This window comes from Chlorocebus sabaeus, chromosome 6 (assembly GCF_047675955.1).
Source record: "Chlorocebus sabaeus isolate Y175 chromosome 6, mChlSab1.0.hap1, whole genome shotgun sequence".
In the NCBI taxonomy this organism is placed as follows: Eukaryota; Metazoa; Chordata; class Mammalia; order Primates; family Cercopithecidae; genus Chlorocebus; species Chlorocebus sabaeus.
In genome coordinates, this window is record NC_132909.1 from 14,352,989 (window position 1) to 14,376,130 (window position 23,142).

Genomic DNA, 23,142 nt, shown 5'->3' on the forward strand with positions numbered 1-23,142 from the left:
GCAACCTCTGCCTCCCAGGTTCAAGCGATTTTCCTGCCTCAGCCTCCTGAGTAGCTGGGGCTACAGGCACGTGCCACCACCCTCGGCTAATTTTTTTTGTATTTTTAGTAGAGACAGGGTTTCACTGTGTTAGCCAGGATGATCTTGATCTCCTGACCTCGTGATCCACCTGCCTCGGCCTCTCAAAGTGCTGGGATTACAGGCGTGAGCCACCGCGCCCGGCCTGGGAGCCCACAAGATTTCTAACTCACAAGATCAAAAACAAACAGATATCTGGGGCAGATCTTCTCATCACCTTGGATTAGAACACCGGCTTGCTTTTGAGCCACTTCCCACTTAGCCCTGGGGTAAGGTACTTCACTTCTCTAGGCCTCAGTTTTCTTATCTGTAAAATGGAAGGAATAATCATAGGGTGTTTTGATGCTCTGATGAGTCAATGTGTGTGAGTGCCTGGCACGTGGCCTATCAGTGTTCACCATTAAAGTTATTATCATTTAGAATGATCTTTCGGGTACTTCCTGGCTTGAAGTGACAGTATACACAATGGTTAAGAACATGGACTTTTGAGAGAATGAAGCCTGCATTTTACCGCTTATAACACATGTAGATCTTGCCTACATTTTTTGTTGTTGTTGTTGTGAGATGGAGTCTTACTCTGTTGCCCAGGCTGGAGTGCAGTGGCACATTCAAGACTCACTACAGTCTCGACCTCCTGGGCTCAAGAGATCCTCCTGCCTCAGCCTCTGCAGTAGCTGAGATGACAGGTGTGTGCCACCACGCATGGCATAATTTTTGTATTTTTAGTAGAGATAGGGTTTCTCCATGTTGCCCAGGCTGGCCTTGAACTCCTGGTCTCAAGCAATCCACGTGCCTCGGCTTCCCAAAGTGCTGGGATTACAGGCCTGAGCCTCTGTGCCCAGCCAACCTTGGGTGCGTTTGTCCTCCTCAGCTTGTATCCCCAAGTATAAAATGAAGGTAGTAGGCCAGGCTCAGTGGCTCACGCCTGTAATCTCAACACTTTGGGAGGCCGAGGCAGGCAGGTTGTTTGAGCCGAGGAGTTCAAGAACAGTTGGGCAACCTGGAGAAACCCAGTGTCTACTAAAAAAAAAGAAATGGAGGTAGTAATCACTTTCTCACTGGGCAGCTTTGAGGGTGAAATTAAATGACCGGGCATAAAGTGTTCAGCACAGCTCTTGACTTCTAATCATCCCTTTTCATATACCAGTTATTTTCCTGTTTTTGCCCAGAGAGGAAAGGGTCTGGCTGAGACCTTTAACCTCTGCCCTCCACCCCGTAGCAAAGTGTTGGGGGGTGGTGGTACACTTCCCTCAGTCTCTTGGCAGGTCTCTGACTCAGTTCAGGGCACCCCTTCCCCTTGTCCAGCTCCCCAAACCGGTCAGGGCCCTTTTGAAGGGCTCATTAGAGGGGAGACGTCCCCATCTCCACTCCTGCCTTCCTTTCTGAACTCCCAGGGTCTGGACGTTAGAGAGGTGCCCATACAGCGGTGGCCAAGACTCCTCCAGTGGGGCAGGAATGAGGGGGATCGAGGGAGACTGGGAGGTCGAGATGCTGAGTTCCACGAGGGTGGGGCCGGTGGGGCCGGGATGGCCGGATGCCGAAGCCGCGGGTGGGGCAAGCCCGTGGCTCCCTCCTCCCTCGGGAGCTGTTGGACCTGTTGTCCCCCCCTCCACTTCCGGGCTGCTGGGGAGGGGGACGGGGCGGCCTCTCTCCTCCCTCTTCCCCTGCCACCTGTCTCATAGGCAGAAGCGGCTGTGCCCAGCGCGCAGAGCGGAGCGCGCCGAAGCCTGAGCTGGTGAGGGGGCCGAGGCTGTGGGGAGGTGGCGGTTGGACTTCGGAATCTCAAGGACTCCGACTCCTGGCTTGTTCAGAGAAGGGCAGCCTGGGAGCCCCGACTCCTGGACCCCTGGGTGAGGCGGCATGGGCGCTGTTGCCCTGCACAGTGGGGTCGGGACTAAGACTACGGGGCTCTGGGAAGGACGGGGCGGGAGCCGAACTGCTGAGTCTCGGAGGGAGAAGATGGGTCGCTCTAAGCTAGTCCAAGGGATTGTGGGGGGCCGCTGGGAGGGTACAAGGCCTGACACTTGGAGATGAAGGAGGGGAGGCGGGGTCGAAGAGGCCAGTAGGGGGCGAGCTGCGACCCGGACTCAAATTCCGGTCCCGTCTCCGGGGGCGTTTCGCTTTGGAACCATCGAGCCCCGCCTCTGGAAACTTAAGGACACGCCTCCGTAACGCTCAGTTCAATCCTTTGAACTCTTAGGCCCCGCCTCCTGGGGGGTCTCCGCGCCCCGGAGCAGACGCGAGCGGCGCTCAGCCCTCCTAGGCCCCGCCCCCGGAGCGCCTGGTCCCGCCCACCTCGCAGGAGCCGGAGCGGCCATGGGGACGCGGAGCAGCCCCGCCGAAGGGACCCCGCCGCCGCCGGTCACGGAATGCGACGTGGAGGTCCAGCCCCAGGGCTATCCCGAGGAGTCCCGGAAACAGGAGGCTCCCAAGGTACTGGCGGAACCTTCGAGCCGCGGAGGAGCTGAGAAGCAGGCGGAGGAAGAAGAAGAAGTGGGAGAAGGCAGCAGCACTGAAAGCAGCCGCGACGCGGTGAGCGCTGGGGGGCTGGACCGACGGGGACTCAAGCAGGTGGCCGGACAGGTAGACAGGTAGAGGAAAACCAGAAAGACAGAGACCCGGAGACAGGGAGAGAGACCCAGTGATAACAGAGACTACTGAGAGACAGACACCAGGACACGGAGCCAGAGAGGCAGACACACAGACAGACAGAAACCAGATACATAACCAGATAGACAGAGCCACGGGGAGGCCCCAAGAACGGAGACAAGACCCAAACGGGCGACAAAGACAGAGAGACGGGTATAGAGGAACCAGATAGGTGGCTCACGCCTGTAATCCCAGCACTTGGGGAGGCCAAGGGGAGGATCGCTTAAGCCCAGGAGTTCGAGACAAGTCTGGGCAACATAGCAAATCCCCGTCTCTAGAAAAAAATACAGAAATTGTCCAAGCGCGGTGCCACGTGCCTGTAATCCCACTTGCTCGGGAGGCTGAGGCAGGAGGATCGCTTGAACCCAGGAGTTGTAGGCTGCGGTGAACTATGATTGCGCCACTGCACCCCAGCCTGGGACAGAGCAGAACCTATCTCTAAACATGAGAGAGAGAGAGAAAGAAAGAGAGAGACAAAGAAAGAGAGACAAAGAAAGAGAGAGAAAGAGAGAGAGAGACCAGATAGACAGAGACTCAGAGACAGAGGGATCCAGAGCCAGGAGAGAATACTGAACAGAGAGAACCAAATGAGTAAGAGATGCAGAGAGATCAAGAACCAGAGACCCAGAGACACGGAGACTGAGAGACAAAGACCCAAAAAAGACAGAGACACAGTGAGACTAGAGACAGAGAGTCAGAGAGAGGGGAATCCAGACAGAGGGAAACCCAGAAATAAACGGCAGAGATGCTCAGAGAAACAAATAGAGAAAAACCTCGAGAGAGGGACATACTCCGAGGGAGAAAGATCTAGTGATTCAGAGGCAGTGGACAGATACCGAATCTGAGAGACTGGGGTCGGGTGGAGAGAGAGACAGAGAGATAGATCCAGGCACTAGGAGAAAGTGACGCCAAGAGAATAGGACCTGGATAGGGAAAAAGAAACACCTTTCATAAGTCGGCTTTACATCCGCCCACCCTCCATACGGTACTGCAAGCCTCTGTGGTCCATGTAGTTGGGTAGTCACTGGACTTGCACCCTCCCCCACTCCAACCTTGAATACAGGAAGCTGAGGCCGGGCGCGGTGGCTCACGCCTGTAGTCGTAGCACTTTGGGAGGCCGAGGTGGGAGAATCGCTTGAACCTAGGAGTTCGAGACCAGCCTGGGCAACATAGCATGACCCCCCTCTCTACCAAAAAATAAAAATAAATAAATAAATAAATAAATAAATAAATAAATAAAAGAGCTTGGGGTGGTAGTGCGCGCCTGTAGTCACAGCTACCTAGGAGGCTGAGGCAGAAGGATCCCTTGAGCCCGGGAGGTCGATGCTGCAGTGAGCCGTAATCGCGCCACTGCACTCCAGCCAGTGAGACCCTATCTCAGGACAAAAAAAAAAAAAAAAAAGAAAGAAAGAAAGAAAGAAAAGAGCCTGCGACAGATTATGGGAGTGGTGGTTGTGTTAGGTAAGTGGACTGAGACCCGCAGAGGGGGATGTTGGTGGGGACCAGACCTACTTAGTGATTGCAGGGGGCGAGGCATCTCCACTTAACCACGCCCCCTCAACTTCAGCCCGAGGCTACGCCTCCGACAGCGACTGCGTCCACACCCGCCTCATCCACCTCTTCGGGGGAAGGGGTGCGAGGGGCGGCGCGGCGCCTGCGAGGACAGCAACTGGAGGCATTGACTCGCGTGGCCCTGATGGAGCAGCGAGTGAAGGAGCTACAGCGCCAGAGGAAGGAGCTGAGGATCGAGGTGAGGCTGCGGACCGCTTGGGAAGCCTGGCCCCAACTCAAGGGGAACCCGCAAAGCCGGACTCCCAGCCTTTTCCTCCGGTGGGATCAGATTCTAGGCCCTCCGCTCTTCCTCCCTACAAGTTCAAGTCCCTGGAGTCCATCCTTCCTTCGAATCCGGTAGTTAAGGCCCTGGGCTTCTTCCTTGGACCTAGGCGTCCGAGCCCCCAGCCCTGGCATTCTCTCCGCAGATGGAGGTGGAAGTGGCCTTGCTGCGGGGTGAGCTGGCTGGGGAGCGAGTGGCCGCTCGCCGGGAGGAGGAGCAGCTGCGGGAGCTGCTGGGGCAGCAGGCGGCCTCGGAGCAGCGCGGCCGCCAGCAGCGGGAACAGGTCTGTTTGGCTCACAGGGTCTTCAGCAGCAGCGTCCTTCCTGGTCCATGGATGTTGGTGTGCTCCTAGCCACCTGCGCCCCGGGGTTGTCCCCATTCCCCAAAGGAAGACATTTGGGCTTCCGAGAGAGTGAAGGGCAGATGCCCCTCCTGGTTTTCCTCCTCCCTCCCTGGGCGTGATTTTTGGGGCTCTTCCTTCGTCCCCTGTCTGTTTGCTATTTAAATGTGGGTGTGTGAAAAATTCCAAACCGGCCGGAAGCGGAGGCTCACGCCTGTAATCATAGCACTTTGGGAGGCCAAGGCGGGCTGATTGCCTGAGTTCAGGAGTTCAAGACCAGCCTGGGCAACATGGCGAAACCCCGTCTCTGCTTAAAAATATAAAAATTAGCAGGGCCTGGTGGCGGGCGCCTGTAGGCTCAGCTACTTGGGAGGCTGAGGCAGAAGAATCGCTTGAATCTGGGAGATGGAGATTGCAGTGAGCCAAAATTGAACCATTGCACTCCAGCAGCCTGGGCAACAAGAACGAGACTCCGTCCCCCCCCCCAAAAAAAAAAAAAAAAAGAAAGAAACAAAGAAAGAAAAGAAAACTTCCAAACCCACAATTGTCAGGCAGCTCCCATGTCCTGTGCCCACCAGCTTCAGCAATGATTAATATTCTTACATTCTCCTTTCATTATCTCCCATTTGTTTCCATCCCCAGTTTTAAAAGCCAATTCCAGACATCATGTGGCCTGCACATATGTTTACAGTGTATCAGTGACAGATAAGAAATCCTTTTTGGCTAGGCAAGGTGGCTCACACCTGTAATCCCAGTACTTGGGAGATGGCGGGGCACAGTGGGAGGATCGCTTGAGCCCAAGACTGTGAGACCAGCCTGGCAACATAATGAGACACTGTTTCTGTGAAAAATAAAAATACAATTAACCAGGCATGGTGGCATGTGCCTGTGGCCTCAGACTCAGAAGAGTGAGGTGGGAGGATCAACTGAGCCCAGAAGGTAGAGGCTGCAGTGAGCTGTGATCACAACACTGCACTCCAACCTGGATGACAGAGCAAGACCGTGTCTCAAAACAAAACAAAACAAAACAAAACAAAACAAAAACTAATAAGTTCTTAGTATTGTCTTATTTCTGGTTAATTTTTGTGTTTCCCAGAGTCTCAACATGCCAGTTAACAGGTAGCTTGTTTGAATGAAGTCCCCAAAGGTCAGTGTGATTGGTTGATATGTCTTCCCTGTTGTTTTATCTCTGGTGGTTCCCACCTGCTGTGTCTTCCCCATACTGTTTATTAGAAAAACCCAGTCTTCTGTCCCACAGGCAGAGCATGGCCAATTGCATGCCTGTGGTGCCCTTGAACATGCCTCTGTTTCTGCAAGCAAGTGTTGGTTAGAGGGAGAGGTTTGATCATATTCAGAAGTGCTTTAGTGCTTCCTGAGCCAGTGTCAGGAACCTCATCTCTGGTTGTCCAGACCTCATGAGGTCACCCTGGTCTCTCTTTTTTTTTTTCGTGACATAGAGTTTCTTGTCATCCAGGATGGAGTACAATGGCGTGATCTTGGCTCATCGCAACCGCCGCCTCCCAGGTTCAAGTGATTCCCCTGCCTCAGCCTCCCCAGTAGCTGGGATTACAGGCACGCGCCACCATGTCTGGCTAATTTTGTATTTTTAGTAGAGATGGGGTTTCTCCATGTTGGTCAGGCTGGTCTCGAACTCTTGACCTCAGGTGATCTGCCTGCCTTGGCCTCCCAAAGTGCTGGGATTACAGGCATGAGCCACTGCAGTTCAAGGCCATCCTGACCAACATGATGAAACCCCATCTCTAATAAAGATACAAAAAATTAGCCGGGTGTGGTGGTAGGCACCTGTAATCCCAGCTATTTGGGAGGCTGAGGCAGGAGAATCGCTTGAACCTGGGAGGTGGAGGTTGTAGCTCCCAGGAGCCGAGATCACACCACTGCCCTCCAGCCTGGGCAACAAGAGCAAAACTCCATCTCAAAAAAAAAATTGTAACATCATCAGCGGTCATTACTTGGGTTGGTTACCATTATAGGTTGGAAAATGGTGACTTGTGATTTTGTCAGTTTTTTATTTGCAAGTGTTGTGTATGTTGGAATTTTCTGAGGCTGGGTCCTGGGCCCTCATTTATCCTCAAAGATCACATATTTCTCCCAGGCCTTCTCTCCAAAGAGAGAAATGTACCCTTCTTCCTAGGGTACTGGCTACTAGGTACTCCTTTCTCACCCAGATCCAGAAATCTCAGTTGCAGCCCCTCCTCCCTCTGTCCCTGGAGTCCAGGCCCCCAGCTCCTCCTCCCTCAAACCCAGGAGTCCAGACCCCCAGCTCCTCCTTCCTTAGATCCAGGAATCCAGGCCCCAGCCCCTCCTCCCTCTGACCCAGGAGTCTGGCTGCCTCTCATTCACCATATCCAAACCTGACCTCAGCAACTCCCTTCTCCACACTGTTTGTCTTGCTGTCCCTTTGGTCACCAGGCCAGAGTCCTGGACTTTGCCCTGCACACTTCCCTATCTCTCACCTCCAAGCCCATCAGCCACCATGTCCTATCCTTTCTGCTTCCTGATCTTCTCTGTCTAGTCCATCTATTTTTCAGCCCTACCACCCAGGCCCCAGCTTAGGTCTCACCCTCACTGCTTGGAGGACTCCCGAGGGAGCTGCTCTCCACCTCTCTAACCCACCTCCCTGAGGGATGATTCCTAGTTCCTACTCCATCCTTTCAGTCCTTCTGAGGTTCCCCATATCCCCAGGTTGACCAAACCCCCCGTGAGCTGGACGAGCTGGCCTTCCCACTATCCTCTCCCACCACATTCTTCCCACCGTGTTCTTCCCACCACCACATCCTCTTCCACCCTGGCTGGAGTTTGTCCCCCAGACTTCTTGTACTTTTCAACTTTCATGCATTTGTGCCAAGCCGTTTCCTTTGCCCAAAATGCTCTTCTAGCTCCTTTTATTTTCCCAGATCCAAATGCTCCCTGATTGTTTTGTTTTGTTTTATTTCATTTTTGAGACAGGGTCTCAGTCTGTCGCCCAGGCTGGAGTGCAGGCTGCAGCCTCAACCTTTGGCTGACATTGTTCCTCATTCTAGGTTCCCACAGTCTCTGGATTTTACTGCCCTGATCTTTCCAACTGGCTGTGTTCCCACCTGGAGGGCAGGGCCCAGATACAATCCACTTCTGCATCCACCGTATCACATAGCAAGAATATGTTTTGCATTCATTTCTTTTCTCTCTTTCTTTTTCCCTTCCTTCCTTCCCCCCCTTTCTCTCTTTCTTTCTCTCTCCTTTCTTTCTCTTTCACTTTCTTTCTTTTTTTTTTTTTTTGAGATGGAGTCTTGCTCTGTTGCCCAGGCTGGAGTGCAGTGGCACGATCTTGGCTCACTGCAAGCTCCGCCTCCCGGGTTCACACCATTCTCCTGCCTCAGCCTCCGGAGTAGCTGGGACTACAGGCGCCCACCACCACTCCCGGCTAAGTTTTTGTATTTTTCGTAGAAACGGGGTTTCACCATGTTAGCCAGGATGGTCTCGATATCCTGACTTTATGATCCGCCCGCCTCGGCCTCCCAGAGTGCTGGGATTACAGGCGTGAACCACCGCGCCTGGCCTCTCTCTTTCCTTCCCTTTCCTTCCCTTTCCTTCCCTTTCCTCCCTCCCTCCCTTTCTTCCCTCCTTCCTTCCTTCCTTCCTTCCTTCCTTCCTTCCTTCCTTCCTTCCTTCCTTCCTTCCTTCCTTCCTTCCTTCCCTCCCTCCTTCCCTCCTTCCTTCCTTTTTCTTTCTCCTCCTTTCCTTTCCTTTTCTTTCTTTTTCTCTTCCTTCTCTTCTCTTCTTTCTCTTCTCTTCTGAGACAGGGTCTTCCTCTGTCACCCAGACTGGAACAGTGATGCAAACACAGCTCCCTGCAGCCTCAATCTCCCTGGCTCCAGGAATCCTCCCACCTCAGCCTCCTGAGTAGCTGGAACTACAGGCATGCACTAACACACTCCACTAATTTTTTTGTTTTTTGTAGAGATGGGCTCCCCCTATGTTGCCCAGGCTAATCTCAAACACCTGGGCTCAAGAGAGCTTCCTGCCTTGGCCTCCCAAAGTGCTAGGATTACAGGTGTGAGCCACCACACCTGGCCTCATTCATTTCTTTAAAATCTTGGCTCTGACTGTGAGGCAGGCCTGCACAGGAGTGAATCACATAGATGAAGTCCCTGCCTTTGTAAAGCTGACACCCCAGGCAGGCTCTGAGATGTGACTGGCCGCTGCTTCCCCCTCTACGCTCAAGCTGAGGCTGAGAACCTGGTTGTTCTTTCAGGAACAGAGGCGGCTGAGCCAGGAACGGGATCGCCTAGAGGGTCTTCGCCAGAGACTCCGGGAGGCCCAGGAACAGCTCGACTCCCAGCCAGAGGACCAGCGCGAGCGGCTTCTGCAGCGTGTGCAGGAGGTAATGGCCCTCTAGTTCTATCTTTTTTGTTTTTGAGACAGAGTCTTGCCCCATTGCCCAGGCTGGAGTGCAGTGGTGCGATCTCGGCTCACTGCAACCTCTGCCTTCCAGGTTCAAGCGATTCTCCCACCTCAGCCTCTCATGTAGCTGGGACTACAGGTGCGCACCACCACACCCGGCTAATTTTTGGAATTTTAGTAGAGACGGGGTTTCACTGTGTTGGCCAGGCTGGTCTCGAACTCCTGACAGGTGATCCACCTGCCTCAGCCTTCCAGAGTGCTGGGATTACAGGTGTGAGCCACTGTGCCCAGCTGGCCCTCTGGTTCTTAGCGCCCTCCTCCCCCAGGACCCAGGAATCCGAGTCTTCAGTCACCTTCTTCCTCTGACCAGGAGTCCCAGCCCCAGCACCCTACTCCCCGGAGCGCTAGGGATCCAGACCTCCAGCCTTTTTGTGTTCCGACCTATAGATGAGGGAACAACTGGATGTGGCCCAACGCGCCTATGAGGACCTGGAGTTCCAGCAACTGGAGCGGGAGAGCCGGCAGGAGGAGGAGGATCGGGACAGCCCTGGGTCCCAGGCACCAGACCCCAAGGTCCAGGAACTTCAGGCCAGCACAGCGCAGCACAGAGTGAGTCATGCCCGACCAGCGCTGCCCCCTTTGCTGCTCCTCTCTGTCTCCCCTGCTCTGTGTCTGCCTTTTTCTCTGTCCTTGTTTCCTACCTGTCATGTTCTTCTGAATAGTAACAACAAGAGCTGGTACTGATGAAACATTTACTATGTGCCAGATATGGTCCTGAATGTTTCATGAGCATTTCCTCATTGAATCCTTACAACAAACCTATTGAGGCAAGTCCTATTACGTTGTTGTTTTTTTCCATGTTATAAATAAAGAAGCTGAAGGTCAAGATGCTTAAGTAATCTTTTCAAAGTTTCTTTAGTAAGGGATAGAGCCAGGAGTTTTTTATTTTTATTTTTTGAGATAGGGTCTCACTCTGTCACCCAGGCTGGAGTGCAGCGACACATTCACAGCTCACTGCAGCCTCGACCTCCTGTGCTTAAGCGATCCTCCCACCTCAGCCTCTCGAGTAGCTGGGACCACAGGTACGAGCCCCCACACCTGGATAAGTTTTGTATTTTTAGTAGAGATGGGGTTTCACCTGGTCTCAAACTCTTGGGCTTAAGCAATCCTCCCACCTTGGCCTCTCAAGGTGCTGGGATTACAGGCATGAGCCACCGTGCCTCGCCACAGCCAGGATTTGAACAAACTTGGTATTCACCACCACATTCTTTGCCTCTGTTCCAAAAAGATGCTCCATCAGATCCCTCCTGGGAGCTTCACATTCAAGGGTCTGACTTGTCAGACCCTTGGGGAAAAAATGGGCATGTTTGACCATATTTAACACAGAGTTTCCCAAAGTTTTGGATTAGAAAGCTCGACCGGGCTCAGTGGCTCACACCTGTAGTCTCAGCACTTTGGGAGGCCGAGGCAGGCAGATCACCTGAGGTTGGGAGTTCGAGACCAGCCTGACCAACATGGAGAAAGCTCATCTCTATTAAAAATACAAAATTAGCCGAGCGTGGTGGCGCATGCCTGTAATCCCAGCAACTTGGGAGGCTGAGGCAGGAGAATTGCTTGAATCTGGGAGGCAGAGGTGGCGGTGAGCCGAGATTGAGCCATCGCACTTCAGCCTGGGCAACAAGAGCGAAACTGTGTCTCAAAAAAAAAAAAAGCTCTTCTGTGGGTTTCCTTTCCCCATCTGTTTCTGGATCTTTTTCCTGTCTCACTGGCTTTTCCTTTGTCTCGGGTTGTCTCTATTTGTCTCTGTTCTATTTCTATCTTTTCTTTTCCCTGAATCTTTGTCTACATCTCTGTCTTTTGGGGCCTGTCTTGGTTGCTGTTCTCTCTGTCCATCCCTTTCTCTTCATCTTTCCCAGATCTCTTCTGGACCCTCAAAAGGGAAGAGGGTCCAGGGAGCTGAACGCTGGGTCCCCAGCCCTGGATGCTCTGATCCCGTGGTCTCTGGGAGGGGCTGGAGCAAACCCCAGCCCTCCAGGCAGACGTGGTTCTGTGGGAGGGTGGCCTGGAGAGCTGGCTGGGGCCTTGGCAGATGAGTAACTGGGACAGGGTGCTCTGCAGCGCCGGATCCGGGTCCTGGAAGAGCAGCTCAAGTCACTGGGGGAGCAGATGGCAGCCGAGAGCCGGGGGCTGAGCCGGAAGAAGGAGGAGGCCCTTCAGGCCCTGTCACAGGTGAGCTCCCTGGCACCTGCCCTACCATCCTCACTTCCCCCTGGGGCATCCCACCACCTCCCCGCACCCCGGATGTCTCCTGACATTAGGGAAAGCAGCTAGGACAGCCCATTCTGACTTTGACACGTAGCTGTCCATATCTTCTGGTAGGAACGGAGCCGGCTGCTCGAGCTCAATTGCCTTCAGGGAACACCTGGTGGGGACTTCTCTGAGCCCAACCCAGCTCTCACTAAGGTATGGGGATTTTGTATGCCTTTCGGTCCCTCCTCCCTCAGACTCGAAAGTCCAGGCGCCAGCTCCTCCTTCCTCAGACCCAGGAGTCCAGACCCTAGCCCCTCCTCCCTCAGATCAGGGGTCCTGCCCTGAGTCCCCTCCTCCCTCAGACCCAGGAGTCCAGGCCCCCAGCCCCTCCTCTCTCAGACCCAGGAATCCAGGCCCCCAGCCCCTCCTCAGGGAGCCAGCAGTCTCTGCCCACAGCCCTATGCTGGAAGACTGGACACTAAGGACCACATTCCATCTCTCCTTAGTTTTTCTTTCTGAGAAATGGGTGGCGCTAGAGGCATGGGCCAGAGCGTGTGGGAACTCATGGTTGCTCTGGGGTCCCTCCTGCTCCCACGAACTTTTACCCCCTCTCCTGCAGCTGCTGTTCACCCAGAAGACAGACCACCAGCTACTGGTGCTCCAGGACCCCGCGGCCCACTCCTCTGCCACCCCTACTTCTTCTTGCCTCTTCTCTGTCCACAGCTCCCTGCAGGTACCTCCCCCACTGCCTCTGTTTCCCATATGTCTCATTGGTCAGCGGGGAGGGAGGGGCTAGGAGCAGAGTCCCCAAACTGGGGTCTCCAGAACTTCCACTCTGATTTTCTATACGGGGGTGGGGGGATAGGAAAGGCTGGCCAAGGGATATTCCTATGACTCCAGCTTTATTATTATTATTTTTTTCTGCGTAACACCCACCCCTGCCCTGGTGAAATGGGAACATGTGCACCCAGGAGTAGATTTTAGAAGCAACCGAACAGTGTATTTTAATAAGAAGGTCTCCCCTTCTCAGAAGTAATGCAGCTACTTGTGTTTTGAGAATCCTTCTAGACTTCCTTAAAACTGTGGGGATCGGGGGGCAGCTTATTAACAGTTACAACAGACGGCCAGCACGGTGGCTCATGCCTGTAATCCCAGCACTTTGGGAGGGCAAGGTGGGCGGATAGCCTGAGGTCAGGAGTTCGAGACCAGCCTGGCCAAGATGGCGAAATCCCATCTCTACCAAAAATACAAAAATTAGCCCGGCATGGTAATGTGAGGCTGAGGCACAAGAATTGCTTGAACCTGAGAAGGCAGAGGTTGCAGTGAGCCGAGATTATGCCACTGTACTCCAGCCTGGGTGACAGAGTGAGGCTTTGTCTCAAAAAAACAAAAAACAAAAAACAAAAAATCCCTAATCTAAAATGCTCGAAAATCTGAAACTCTTTGAGTGCGTACGTGACGCTCCAAGGAAATGCACATTGGAGCAGTTTGGGTTTCAGAGTTTTAGGTTACAGATACTTAACCTAAATATTCCAAAATCTCAAAGAAAATCCCAAATCTGAAACCTTTCTGGTCCCAAGTATTTCGGAGAAGGGATATTCAACCCGTCCTTTTGAAAAAGATGTGTATTAGCTACTAGTTGGCTTTTCTTTTTAAAAATGATATATTTTGAACATATTTATGGGATACATATGATGTTACATGCATAGAATGCATAATAAGTCAGGGTATTTGGGGTATCCATCTCAAGTATTTATCACTTCTGTATGTTGAGAACATTTCAAGTCCTCTCCTAGCCGTTTTTTTTTTTTTTTTTTTCTGACAGAGTCTCACTCTGTTGCCCAGGCTGGAGTGCAATGGTGGGATCACAGCTCACTGCAGCCTCCACCTACCAGGCTCAGGTGATCCTCCCTGAGTAGCTGGGACCACAGGCATGCACCATGCACAACCACACACCACCATGCACCACCACACACAACCACCCACCACCACGCACAACCACACACCACCACACCTCATGCACCACACACAGCCACGCATCACCACGCACCGCCATGCACCACCACGCACTGCCACGCACCACCACGCACAACCACGCACCACCACACCTCATGCACCACACACAGCCACGCATCGCCACGCACCGCCATGCACCACCACACACAACCACGCACTGCCACGCACCACCACGCACAACCACGCACCACCACACCTCATGCACCACACACAGCCATGCATTGCCACGCACCGCCATGCACCACCACACACAACCACGCACTGCCACGCACCACCACGCACAACCATGCACCGCCACGCACAACCATGCACCGCCACGCACAACCACGCACCGCCACGCACAACCATGCACAACCACGCACCGCCACGCACTGCCATGCACAACCACACACAACCACACACAACCACACACAACCACGCACTGCCACGCACTACCACGCACCACCACGCACTACCACGCACCACCACACACAACCACGCATTGCCACGCACTACCACGCACCACCATGCACTACCACGCACCACCATGCACAACCACGCACCGCCACGCACTACCACGCACCACCATGCACAACCATGCACCACTAAGCACAGCTGATTTTTGAAGTTATTTTGGTACAGATGAGGTCTCCCTATGTTGCCCAAGTTGGTCTTGAACCCTTGGGCTCAAGTGGTTCTCCTGCTTTAGCCTCCCAAATTGCTGGGGTTACAGGCATGAGCCACCACGCATGGGCCCAATTTGTAGCAATAGGGTCTCACTGGCTTTTATTTTATTTATTTATTTATTTGTTTGAGACAGAGTTTCACTCTTGTTGCCCAGGCTGGAGTACAATGGTGCAATCTCAACTCACTGCAACCTCCGCCTCCTGGGTTCAAGTGATTCTCCAGCCTCAGCCTCCCGAGTAGCTGGGATTATAGGCATGTGCTACCACACCTGGCTAATTTTTGTATTTTTAATAGAGATGGGGTTTTGCCATGTTGGCCAGGCTGGTCTCGAACTCCTAACCTCAGGTGATCTACCTGCCTTGGCCTCCCAAAGTGTTGGGATTATAGGTGTGATCCACTATGCCTGGCCCACTGGTTTTTATTTTTGGACTTAACTCTACCTTGGAGATTGTTTTATATTGATACATTTAGAGTTGCCTCATTTTTAATGACTTTACAATAATAATAATAATATTAACAAAAGCAACAATAATAATAATGGTTTTATTGAGTCATTATAGTGTGCAAGGCATGGTTACAAATGCTTCATGCTGATTGGTTTCTGATTTGTCTTTGCAACAAATCTGTGAGCTAGGTTCTTGTTTCCATGGCAAAAACACCATGACAGAGAGGTTAAGTTGTTTAACCAGCTAGTATGTGGAAGAGCTGGGATTTGAACCCAGGAACTCTGTTTTCAGAACCTGGGTTCTTTTTCCCCCTTTTTTTTTTTTTTTTTTTTTTTTTTTTTTGAGATAAGGTCTGCCTCTGTCACCCAGGCCAGAGTGCAGTGACATGATCTGCCTCCCAGGCTCAAGCCATCCTCCCACCTCAGCCTCTGGAGTAGCTGGGACTACAGCCACCACACCCAGCTAATTGGTTGTATGTGTGTGTGTAGAGACGGGGTTTGCCATGTTGCTCAAGCTGGTCTTGAATTCCTGAGCTCAAGCAATCTTCCTGCCTCAGCCTCCCAAAGTGCTGGGATTACAGGTGTGAGCTACCATGCTCAACCTCCTAGAGCCTAGGTTCTTAATCACTCTGGGCTTGACATTCCACTGTGGGGACATGGAACAGCCCTCCCTCTGCAGACTGTGATTTGAAGTTTTTTTCAACTTTAAGCAATGCTGTTAAGAATACGAGTGTGTGGGCCGGGCATGGTGGCTCATGCCTATAATCCCAGCACTTTGGGAGGCTGAGGCGGGTGGATCACCTGAGGTCAGGAGTTTGAGACCTGGGCGACAGAGTAAGACTGTGTCTCAAAAATAAATAAATAAATAAATAAATAAATAATAACAGTGTGCAACAGCTCATGCCTGTAATCCAGCACTTTCAGAGGCTGAGGTGGGTGGATCCCTTGAGGTCAGGAGTTCAAAACCAGCCTGGCCAACTTGGTGAAACCCCATCTCTACTAAAAATACAAAAAATTGGCTGGGCGCGGTGGCTCACGCCTGTAATCCCAGCACTTTGGGAGGCTGAGACAGGCGGATCACAAGGTCAGGAGTTCAAGACCAGCCTGGCCAACATGGTGAAACCCTGTCTCTACTAAAAATACAAAAATTAGCGAGGTGTGGCGTACATCTGTAGTCCCAGCTACTCAGGAGGCTGAGGCAGGAGAATTGCTTGAACCCAGGAGGTGCAGGTTGCAGTAAGCCGAGATCATGCCACTGCACTCCAGCCTGAGTGACAGAGTTAGGCTTTGTTTAAAAAAAAAAAAAAAAAAAAAAAGCTGGGTGTGCTGGTGCATGCCTATAATCCCAGTTACTCAGGAAGCTGAGGCAGGAGAATAGTTTGAACCCAGGAGATGGAGGTTTCAGTGAGCCAAGGTCGCACCACTGCATGCCAGCCTGGGCGACAGAGTGAGACTCCGTGGCGGGGCGCGGTGGCTCACGCCTGTAATCCCAGCACTTTGGGAGGCCAAGGCGGGCAGATCATGAGGTCAGGAGATGGAGACCATCCTGGCTAACACGGTGCAACCCCGTCTCTACTAAAAAACAAACAAAAAATCAGCCGGGCATGGTGGCGGGTGCCTGTAGTCCCAGCTACTCGGGAGGCTGAGGCAGGAGAAGGGCATGAACCTGGGAGGCGGAGCTTGCAGTAAACCAAGATCGTGCCACTGCACTCCAGCCTGGGCGACACAGCAAGACTCCGTCTCAAAAAATATATATATTGTTATTTACTAATCAATATTAATAATACTAATTTTAACGCACTTAATATAAGTCAGGGTCTATTCTAAACCATTTTATCACTTTGAACCTTATGGAATTGCTATTACTTGGAGGCAAGAAACAGTTGTATACTGGCAATTCCCCTGGCTCAAGCTAATATATAAAATTTCACTTTTTCTTGGGAAGAACCCCCACAAGCAGGTTCCGTCATTATTCAGGTGAAGGGTTAGCAGATGTTCTTCTGTATGGGAAATTAACTTTCTAGCTGCTACCCCTGGAAACCTGATGAAGGTAGGTGTCAGCTGTGTTGCCAGGCAACGTGACTTAGAATAGCAATTACCCTTATTAGTAAATTGCATATATGAAAATACTTGGTGGGACGCTATGTCCAGTCCTATGGAGTTGTCACCTAAGTTGTTGGCTCCTGTGCACAGGAGGCCTCTAAGCCCAGGTGTACCCTGTACCCACCAATGTGGATCTCATTGCTTAGCTCCTGGATCTCACCTGGGGGCCACCCATGCTTCTACATGCATTGTGTGAGGTCACTCGTTTAATTCTTGCAACAACCCAGGAAGGGCAGTGAGATGTTACCCACTTTACAGAGAGGACACCTCGCTTGAGAAGAGAAATGGCTTGTCTACGACATGCACCCAGGAAGTGGCAGAGCTGGGATTTGAACCCGAACCGGCCTATTTCTATGGCCTGCTGATGGCTTATGCGGTTCCTACAACATAAGTGCCATGCAGACAAAGCTGGGGTCTGTCCTGCCCACTTGGTTCCTCAGTGCCAAGTATCTAAGATCTCCCAGCTAGGAAGTGCTGGGAATATGGCTGAAAGGAAGGAAAAAGTCAAGAAAAGTCAAGAAAAAGTCAGGGATTTGAGCCTCAGTTTCCTCTCCGTGAAGTGGAGCTAACATTTCTCAACTCCCAGAGTTTTTATTTTTAATTTTTTAATTTTTAAGACAGCCTCGCTTTGTCGCCCAGGCTGGAGTGAAGTGTATGGTGCGATCTTGGCTCACTGCAGCCTCTACCTCCTAGCCTCAAGCGATTCTCTGCCTCAGTCCCCCAGGTAGCTGGGATTACAGGCATGCGCCACCATGCCAGGCTAATTTTTGTATTCTTTGTAGACATAGGGTCTCACTATATTGCAAATTCCTGAGTTCAAGTGATCTGCCTTCCCCGGGCCTCCCGAAGTGCTAGGATTACAGGTGTGAGCCTTCATGCCTGGCCCCTTATTTTCTTACCCATGATTCCCCTTAACCCCTAAATATTCCTAAATTTACTACCTAATGTCAAGCCCATTCTCTTATACAACCACAGTTCAATGATCAATTTCAGGAAACTAACACTGAGACAATACTATTAGAATCCACAGATCTTGTTTATAATTTGTCAGTTGTTCCACCAATGTTTCCCCCCCCCTTCTTTCTTTCCCTTTCCTTCCTTCCTTCCTTCCTTCCTTCCTTCCTTCCTTCCTTCCTTCCTTCCTTCCTTCCTTCCTTCCTTCCTTCCTTCCTTTTCTTTCTTTCCTCCTTCCCTCCTTCCCTCCCTCCCTCCCTCCCTTCCTCCTTCCTTCCTTTCTCTCTCTCTCTCTCTCTCTCTTTTGGCTCACTTGCTCTTTCTTTCTATTTTTTTTGGCAGAGTCTTGCTCTGTTGTCCAGGCTAGAGTGCAGTGATGTGATCTCAGCTCACTGCAACTTCTGCCTCCCTGGTTTAAGCGATTCTCCTGCCTCAGCCTCCTGAGTAGCTGCAATTACAGGTGCCCGCCACCACACCCAGCTAATTTTTGTATTTTTAGTAGAGACGGGGTTTCACCATGTTGACCAGGCTGATCTTGAACTCCTGACCTCAGATGATCCGCCTGCCTTGGCCTCCCAGAGTGCTGGAATTACAGGCATGAGCCACTGTTCCTGGTCCCACCAGTGTTTTTTTCTAGCAAAAAATTCACAAAAAGAAAACAAACTTTTTTTCTTGGCTCAGGAACACAGGTTGCATTTAGTTGTCATGTTTATTTGTTTTTAAAAAGTTAACATTATCCTCATTCAAAATTCACACGGTGTGGGAGGATATTCAGAGAAGACTCTGCAGCTCTTGTTCCCCCTCCTACGCTGTTCACTTCCTGAGGGTCACCAGGGTTCCCAGTTTCCCATGTGTTCCCCGGAGATATTCTGTGTTGACACAGCTAGTCATGTACATACTTTTTCCCTCTTTTTATGCATACCTAGTTTATTCTACACTGTTCTGTACTTGCTTTAAAAAAAAAAACTTTAAGAGACAGATCTCACTGTCGCCCAGGCTAGCGTACAGTGGCATGATCATGGCTCACTGCAGCCTCAACCTCCTGGGCTTAAGTGATCCTCCCACCTCAGCCTCCTGAGTAGCTGGGACTACAGGTGCACGCTACCACACCTGGCCTTGCTTTTCTCTTGGATATTATGTTCTGGTTTTTTTTTCTTTCTTTCTTTCTTTTTTGGATCTTATGTTCTATCTGGATATAGGATGCATCTTCCTCTTGTTCTACACCGCAGAATTGTCCATGGAGTCGGCTGGGCATGGTGGCTCATGCCTGTAATCCCAGCACTTTGGGAGGCCGAGGCAGGTGGATCACTTGAAGTCAGGAATTAGAGACCAACCTGACCAATATGGTGAAACCCCATCTCTACTAAAAATACAAAAATTAGCCTGGCGTGGTGTCACACGCCTGTAATCCCAGGTACTCGGGAGGCTGAGGCAGGAGAATCGCTTGAACCCAGGAGGTGGAGGTTGCAATGAGCCGAGATTGCGCTACTGCACTCCAGCCTGGGCAGCACAGTGAAACTCCAACTCAAAAAAAAAAAAACAAGGTCTATGGAGTGCATAAGCCATGGTTCATTTACCTTGTCCCCTTCTGATGGGCACTTAGGTGGTCTCCATGCTTTTGTTAGCACAGATGGCACTGCAGGGAATGACCTCGAACTCAGATCACTTTGCATGTGTATGAGTGTACCATCGGCTGAATTTCTAGAGTGGAATTGGGGCTCCATGATTTATGCATTTGTCATTCAGATTTTTTTTTAAAAAGCGAAGTTGCTCTCCATAAAGCTTGTTCCAGTAGAACACCCCCAGTATTACGTGAGGACATCTGGGTTTCCTACATAGCCACCAGCACAGTGGGTTTTTTGTTTTTATGTTTTACTTATTTTTTTTGAGACAGGCTTGCTCGCTGTCGCCCAGACTGACTGGAGTGCAGTGGCATAGTCTCAGCTCACCGCAACCTTGACCTCCCGGGTTCAAGCGATCCTCCCACGTCAGCCTCCACAGTAGCTGGGACTGCAGGCACGTGCCACCACGCCAGGCTAATTTTTGTATTTTTTGTAGAGACAGAGTTTCACCATGTTGCCCAGGCTGGTCTCCAACTCCTGGGCTCAAGCAATTTGCCTGCCTGGGCCTCTCAAAGTGCTGGCATTATGGGTGTGAGCCACTGTGCCCGGAGGCAGTGGGATTTTTTTTTTTTTTTTTTTTTTTTTTTTTTTTTTTGAGACGGAGTCTCACTCTGTCATCCAGCCTGGATTTCAATGGTGAGATCTTGGCTCACTGAAACCTCTGCCTCCCGGGTTCAAGCAATTCTCCTGCCTCAACCTCCTGAGTAGCTGGGATTATAGGCACGTGCCACCATGCCTGGTTAATTTTTGTATTTTTAGTAAAGACAGGGTTTCACCATGTTGGCCTGGCTGGTCTCGAATGCCTGACCTCAAGTTATCCACCCACCTCGGCCTCCCAAAGTGTTGGGATTACAGGCATGAGCCACCACACCTGACCCATAGTGGGCTTTTTAGAAAGAGTTTCATTGAGGCATAATTCATGTCCCCATACAATTCATTCATTTAAATTGTACAGTTCTGTGTCTTTTAGTATATTCAAAGTTATGCAAACATTACCACAATCAATTTTAGAACATTTTCATTACCCCCAAAAGAAACCTTGTATTTCTTAGCCTCTCGGTTCCCCCATCTACCCCAGTCCGGGCAACCATGATTCTACTTTCCATTTCTATGTTCATTTGCCTGTTCGGGACATTTCTTTTTTTCTTTTCTTTTTTTTTTTTTGAGACGGAGTTTCGCTCTGTCACTCAGGCTGGAGCGCAGTGGCGCCATCTTAGCTCACTGCAAGCTCCACCTCCCGGGTTCAAGCGATTCTTCTGCCTCAGCCTCCCGAGTAGCTGGGACTACAGGCGCCCGCCACCATGCCGAGCTGATTTCTGTATTTTTAGTGGAGATGGGGTTTCGCCGTATTGGCCAGGCTGGTCTCGAGCTCCTGGCCTCAGGTGATCAGCCTGCCTTGGACTCCCAAAGTGCTGGGATTACAGGCGTGAGCCACTGCGCTCGGCCTGACATTATAAATGGGATCATACCCCTGTGAGGTCCTTTCACTCAGCATATGTCGACAGTAGCGTTTTGATTTGTGCTGACTAGGTGGTGGTTTCACTGGGCAGTGCTCTGACTTAGGGTGGAGATCAAGCCTTTTTCTTATGCTCATGAGCCTTTTGTGTTTTCAGGGCTCCATTGGCCTCCAGAGGACCGGGAGCCTGCCCCGGAAAAGGGGAGAGAGGGCGAGCCAGAGAGGATCCCCCCGACCTCTGTCCTTCCATTGTACTGGTGAGGATCCCCCTGTTCCCCGCTTCGTTCCCGCATCAGCACCCATCCTGTAGCAGACGATGGAGGAAACCCGCACCTCTGCCTGCAGGGGGAGAAGTGGAGGGGCTCAGGCCAGGGTGTATCCAGCCCCGTAACCTGGTCCCCTCTATCCTAGAATCCCTGGAGGCCTCAGCTCTCCCGCCAGCAGTGGGGGACTCCGGCAGATACCCCCTCTACCAGCTGCTGAACTGTGGCCGTGGGAATAGGTGAGACGTCAGGGAGAAGGTGGGGAGATGGGAGAAGAGGCCCAGCTACTGTAACCCTCCCCGTCTGTGTTCCCTCCTCCTAGCTGTGGGGCCGTCCACCCGGACATTGCCCACATGGAGCGGCTCCTGCAGCAGGCCATGGCGGAGAGGGAGCGGCTGCTCAAGGCCCGGGTGAGAGCCCAGGCCATCCTCTTAGGAACAGAAGACTGCCCCAGCCCTTCTTCCCTCAGACCCGGGAGACCCCTAGTCCCTCCTCCCTCAGACCCAGGATTCCAGGCCCCCAGCCCCACCTCCTTCAGACCCAGGATTCCAGGCCCCCAGCCCCTCCTCCTTCAGACCCAGGATTCCAGGCCCCCCGCCCCTCTACCCTCAGAACAGGGAACCTAGGACATTCTCCAGCCACCCCATCATCTTATGGGCTGGCATCCTCATTGAGTGCTTCATCCTGAATCCACAGGAAGGAACAAGAAGGGGCACAGAAGGTTCCTCAGGCCCTGCTGTCCCTGCCATCACGGTCAGTCCCACCCCTGCCCTCACGCCCACCTCTCCCTGCTCCGTTTCTCCCCCTGACCTATGCCCTTTCTTACCTCTGACCCTTTCCTTTCCTCCAATGGAAGAGAAAAGTGTCCGGGGCTTGACGAGGGAAAGGGAACTGCAGAGGACCAGTTCCTGTTCCCATGACCCATCAGTGGTCATCTCTATGTGTGGCAGGTCCTCGGGTAACTTGCTCTACTCTGCCTCGGTTTCCTCTTCTGTACATTGGTGACAATGTCAGCAGTCAGTACAGAAGGAGGACAAGTCCATGCTGGGACTTATTCGTGGCCTCTAGCAGTCCTCCTACCTCAGCCTCTCAGAGTACTGGGATTATAGTGTGAACCATCATACCCAGTCCATGCTGGAACTTTTCAAAATCATTTAAAATTTTGTCTTTGGCCAGGCGCGGTGGCTCGTGCCTGTAATCCTAGCACTTTGGGAGGCCAAGGCGGGTGGATCACCTGAGGTCAGGAGTTTGCAACCAGCCTGGCCAACATGGCGAAACCCCATCTCTACTAAAAATACAAAAATTAGCCAGGTGTGGTGGCACATGCCTGTAATCCCAGCTACTCAGGAGGCTGAGGCACGAGAATCACTTGAACCCGTAGGTGGAGGTTGCAGTGAGCTGAGATCACGCCATTGCATTCCAGCCTTGGCGACAAGAGTGAAACTCCATCTCAAAAAAACAACAAAAAACAAAAAACCAAAAAACTGTTTTTATTTTTATTAAAAAAAAACTTTTTATTTTAGAAAAATTCAAGCATATGCACGAGAGAAGGAGTAGATTAATAGACCCCCAGGTGCCCACTGTGCAGCTTCAATAATTTTCAATATTGAATCTTGTTGTACTTGCCAACTTTTTATTTTATTTAACTTTTTAATTTGTGTGAGTATGTACTAGGTATATATATATTTTTTTATTTTTATTTTTAATATTTTTCTTTTTTTCTCAATAAGTCTTCTGCACTCCTATATTTTTAATGTATTTTATTTTTGTAGAGATAGAGTCTTGCTATGTTGTCCAGACTGATCTCAAACTTCTGGCCTCAAACAATCCTCCCATCTCAGCCTCCCAAAGTGCTAGAGTTATAAGCATAAGCCTCTGGTGCCTAGCCAGCAATTTTATTTTACTAATCCCATACCTACATCCCACTCTGCACCGAAGTATTTTAAAGCAAAATATTGTATCCTTTCACTCAAACATCACGATTTATCTCCAATAGATAGGCTTGTTTTTGGGGGGACCGAGTTTTCTCTTGTTGCCCAGGCTAGAGTGCAGTGATGTGATCTCA

At 51.3% G+C, this 23,142-nt stretch overlaps 1 protein-coding gene across 5 annotated transcripts in view; it reads left to right on the forward strand.

The window, feature by feature from the left end:
• The first annotated feature begins 1,698 nt into the window (after nt 1-1,698).
• The window catches only part of PHLDB3 (pleckstrin homology like domain family B member 3), a 32,334-nt gene continuing 10,890 nt past the window's right edge, over nt 1,699-23,142 (forward strand). Inside the window, exons 1-13 of one of the 5 annotated variants that reach the window (XM_073016354.1) lie at nt 1,699-1,813; nt 2,279-2,610; nt 4,295-4,477; nt 4,707-4,844; nt 9,154-9,282; nt 9,750-9,911; nt 11,421-11,531; nt 11,682-11,765; nt 12,172-12,285; nt 20,972-21,071; nt 21,226-21,316; nt 21,400-21,487; nt 21,774-21,830. In XM_073016354.1, the coding sequence (XP_072872455.1) occupies nt 2,395-2,610; nt 4,295-4,477; nt 4,707-4,844; nt 9,154-9,282; nt 9,750-9,911; nt 11,421-11,531; nt 11,682-11,765; nt 12,172-12,285; nt 20,972-21,071; nt 21,226-21,316; nt 21,400-21,487; nt 21,774-21,830 (1,473 nt within the window). In that variant the 5' untranslated portion in view covers nt 1,699-1,813; nt 2,279-2,394. The other 4 variants (XM_007997024.3, XM_007997022.3, XM_073016353.1 and 1 more) reach the window with 4 other exon arrangements.